At 44.6% G+C, this 4,110-nt stretch overlaps 1 protein-coding gene across 1 annotated transcript; it reads right to left on the bottom strand.

Moving 5' to 3' along the window:
* Positions 1-420: 420 nt before the first annotated feature.
* LOC308153845 (protocadherin beta-16-like) lies at positions 421-3,816 on the bottom strand (the record flags this gene model as incomplete). Its single annotated transcript, XM_080527029.1, has 2 exons — positions 421-444; positions 1,414-3,816. The coding sequence occupies 2 exons, from the start codon at positions 3,814-3,816 to the stop codon at positions 421-423; spliced, it is 2,427 nt and encodes an 808-aa protein (XP_080383155.1).
* Between the last annotated feature and the right edge of the window lie 294 nt (positions 3,817-4,110).

Here is a 4,110-nt window from a genome sequence, read left to right as displayed (position 1 = left end):
TATAGGTTAACTTAACAAATGTGTCAATATTAAATAAGTCTGACGCGCTATCGGTACTTTGAGAGAATGAATACGTCACCTCCCCATTCGTTCCTTGGTCCTCATCCGTTGCACTGACTCTCAATACAATGGTGCCCTTCGACGCATTTTCTGGTAATGTCGCCCTATAGGCAGCCTGACTAAATACAGGAGAATTGTCGTTTGCATCTAAGACAATAACATTGATCTTAACTGAGCCAGATTTCTGTGGGCTTCCGCCATCATGTGCAGTTAACGTTAGCCTATGCTCCTCGCCCTTTTCCCTGTCAAGCGCCGTCTGCAACACAATTTCAACGTATTTTGTGCCATCAGGACGAGAGAGGGTATTCAACTTAAAATGGTCTGTGGGATTAAGCTTGTATGTTTGGAGCGTATTCAGCGCTACATCTGGATCTTTAGCGCTGTCTAAAGAGAACCGGGCACCGGGAGGCGCAGATTCGCTTATCTCAAAAATTATTTCCTTCCTCGCAAACACTGGAGCATTATCATTGATATCTAATATTTCCACATCAATTCGATGCAGCTCCATCGGGTTTTCTAGTATGATCTGGAAATGCAGAGAGCAGGGAGACACTTGGCCGCACTGCTCCTCTCTATCTATCCTTTCTTTCACCACCAGCGTCCCTTTGTCAGCATTCAGACTGATGTACTCACTGCTGTCCTCCGTAAATATCCGAGCTCGGCCAGATTTCAGCCTTTTTACATCCAAACCCAGGTCTTGTACGATATTCCCAACGAGAGAGCCCTTCGTCATCTCCTCGGGAATAGAATAACGGACCTGCCCGCGCGCTACCCCTGCGACACAGAGAAGGAGCAGCCATGTCCAAATCCACACGTTGATCCTCTCTGCGCCTTGACAACAAAGGACGCTCATCTTCAGAACACTCAGGCTGAAACCAGAGTGAACGGAAAAAGAATATTTTCAAAATCAAGCGAAATGTGTGTCCCAAACACGTCCTCAACGACAGTGCGTTCTTTCAAGTTGCTTACTAATCATGTAGAGGACAAATACGTTGCTCTGCTACGAAGGGAAATGGAAAGGGAGGGCCTAACAGATAAGCCTAATATATCTCTACCCAACAGCGGCACTTAGAGCCCTAAATAAATATTACAGAAATATGACTCGATGACATCTGTCCTGGAAGAAGATTATATCATGTCCGTGCTTTTGTGAAATCACAACAGGTTAATTGTCGATAAAACAATTTCAAGTGTTTTTTAGATAGCTTAGGCCTACATTTTTTTTTTTTTTTTGTAAAGAGATAGCTTGAGAAAACGAACCTATTGATAAAATCCAATCCAATATTTAAGTGAAACTACAAAGGGCACAAGACTCTGCTGATGCTGTAGCGGTGACCACGCCTGTTCTCTCACCTGTTCTTCCCCATCACCAATGATTAGCTTCTCCCTCTGCGCGTGGGGGAGTGTCTGCGCCCCACTGGTGTCCAGACTAATGATGCTCTGACTGTAAGGTCTGGCGTATTTAATATCACTCTTTCTGGAGTCAGTCGTTCCACACACCTCGTAATTAAATACATGTCTGAGAGTCCCTGTACCAGTACCACCCAGGTCAGCATAAAGGGGCGGGTAATACGGAATAACGGGGAGATTCCCATTGGACTTGGAAAACATGCGCTCACGTTTCCATCGGTAGCATTTCACTGACAGTATGGCTATGATGGAAACGATGAACAGAATCGAAACCACAGCCAAAGCCAACACTAAGTAAAAAGTCATGTTGTCATTGTACTCCTTGTCGTGCGTAAAGTCAGTGAACTCCGAGAGCACTTCAGGGAAGCTGTCCGCCACCGCCACGTTAACATTGACTGTAGCTGAACGAGAGGGCTGCCCGTTGTCCTCCACTACAACAGTGAGCCTTTGTTTCACAGCATCTTTATCAGTGACTTGGCGTATAGTTCTTATTTCCCCATTCTGTAAGCCCACTTCAAACAGTGCCCTGTCTGTCGCTTTCTGCAGTTTATAGGAGAGCCAGGCATTCTGTCCAGAGTCCACATCAACAGCCACCACTTTAGTGACAAGATAGCCCACATCTGCTGAACGAGGCACCATTTCAGCCACCAGCGAGCCGCCAGTCTGGACTGGGTACAGAACCTGAGGCGCGTTGTCGTTCTGGTCTTGGATCATTATTTTCACCGTCACATTGCTACTGAGTGGAGGGGAGCCTCCATCCTGCGCTTTTACGCGGAAGTGGAAATCCTTGATCTGCTCGTAGTCAAAAGAGCGCACTGCATGAATGACTCCACTATCAGCACTAACGGACACATATGAGGAGACGGGCACTCCGTTAACCGAGGAGTCCTCCAGTATGTAAGAAACACGGGCATTCTGGTTCCAGTCAGAGTCTCTGGCTTTCACTGTGAATATAGAGAGGCCCGGTGTGTTGTTTTCTATAATGTAGGCCTCATATGAGCTCCTCTCAAAGACAGGCGCGTTGTCATTCACATCTGATACCTGTAAGGTGAGAGTGACGCTGCTGGAGAGCGAGGGCACTCCCTCATCAGAGCACGTCACACTGATGTTATACTCAGAGTCTCTCTCTCGGTCCAAATCACTATCAGTTACTAAACTATAAAATCCATTCGAAGATTTGATAATAAAGGGGATGTTTTCATTGATAATACAGTGGACCTGTCCGTTATTCTCAGAGTCTGGGTCTTGCACGCTCATCATTACGATGACAGTATTATGTGGGGAGTCCTCCGTTATAGAGTTTGATTTCGAAATGATATTGATAACTGGACTATTATCATTCATATCAATAATGTCAAGTATTATCTTACTAGAATCTGAAAGTCCTCCATTATCTATTGCCTCGATGTCAATTTGGTATTGCTTTGCTTTTTCGAAATCTAGTTGGCCAACTAATATTACCACTCCGTTATCTTTGTTGATTTGAAAAAGCTCTGTCAATCGATACATACTCTTCGGAATTAGGTATGTGACTATGCCATTTGATCCCTTGTCTGCATCAGACGCGCTGACGGTTGTGATGCAGGTGCCTTTCGGTGAATTCTCTTTTATGCTTGCCTTATAAATTGTCTGGGTAAAAACCGGAGCATTATCATTTGAATCTAACACAGTAACATGTATTTGTACTGTTCCAGACATATGAGGCTCGCCTCCATCCACTGCCGTTAACAATAAAGATATCTGCTCCTGTTTCTCTCGATCTAAAGGTTTTTGCAAAACCATTTCTACCTTTTTACTTCCGTCTGCCTGACTATGTAATTTAAGAACAAAATTGTCTGTGGGTTTAAGAGAGTAGCTTTGGAGACCATTACTACCAATATCGGAATCCATTGCTCTCTCCAACAAGAATTTCGATCCTGTCACAGCTGACTCACTGATTTCAAAACGTTTCTCACTGTTTGTGAAACTGGGAGCATTATCGTTAATATCTGTGATCTCTACTGTTACCCGAAACAGTTCCATCGGATTTTCTAGAATAATTTGAAAATGCAGAGCACAAGGCGTCGTCTGTTCACAGAGCGCTTCTCGGTCTATTCTCTCTTTGATCAGGAGGACTCCCCTTTCTTTATTCAGCTCGATGTATTCTGCGCTGTCTCCAGTATAGATACGAGCGTTACCTGATTTCAGTCTTTTTAGATCTAACCCCAAATCTTGCGCGATGTTACCGACTAAAGAGCCTTTCGCCATTTCCTCGGGAATGGAGTAACTGACCTGCCCGTGCACTGAACTGAGAGAGAGGACCGAGATGAACAACAGTACTTGCCGTGTCATTGTTCTGCCCGACATTTTCTCTGCAATATGAAAGCAAAACACTTTAGCATCCATAAGTCTGTACCATTCCGTTACTTGTCAGTAAAACATCAGAGGAAAATTGGTCCACAATCCACAATTCGGAAACAAAAGAATTGCAGCTCGAAGTATCCGTGCAGTGTGCTCTGTAATTCCTGGATTGTGCGCTCTGCGTGCATTTCTTTCTCTGTCTAATATATCGAGAAGATGGGGGAGGTACTGCTGCAAATCTGCTCTACAACTGCAACACACTGACCAACAGTGGCCCACTGAGTTCAGTAGACTAAACTG

This window comes from Nansenia antarctica (genome assembly GCF_963989245.1).
Source record: "Nansenia antarctica genome assembly, chromosome: 3".
In the NCBI taxonomy this organism is placed as follows: domain Eukaryota; kingdom Metazoa; phylum Chordata; class Actinopteri; order Argentiniformes; family Microstomatidae; genus Nansenia; species Nansenia antarctica.
Note: the sequence above shows the minus strand (reverse complement) of the source record. Positions and strands in the feature narration are given on the sequence as shown.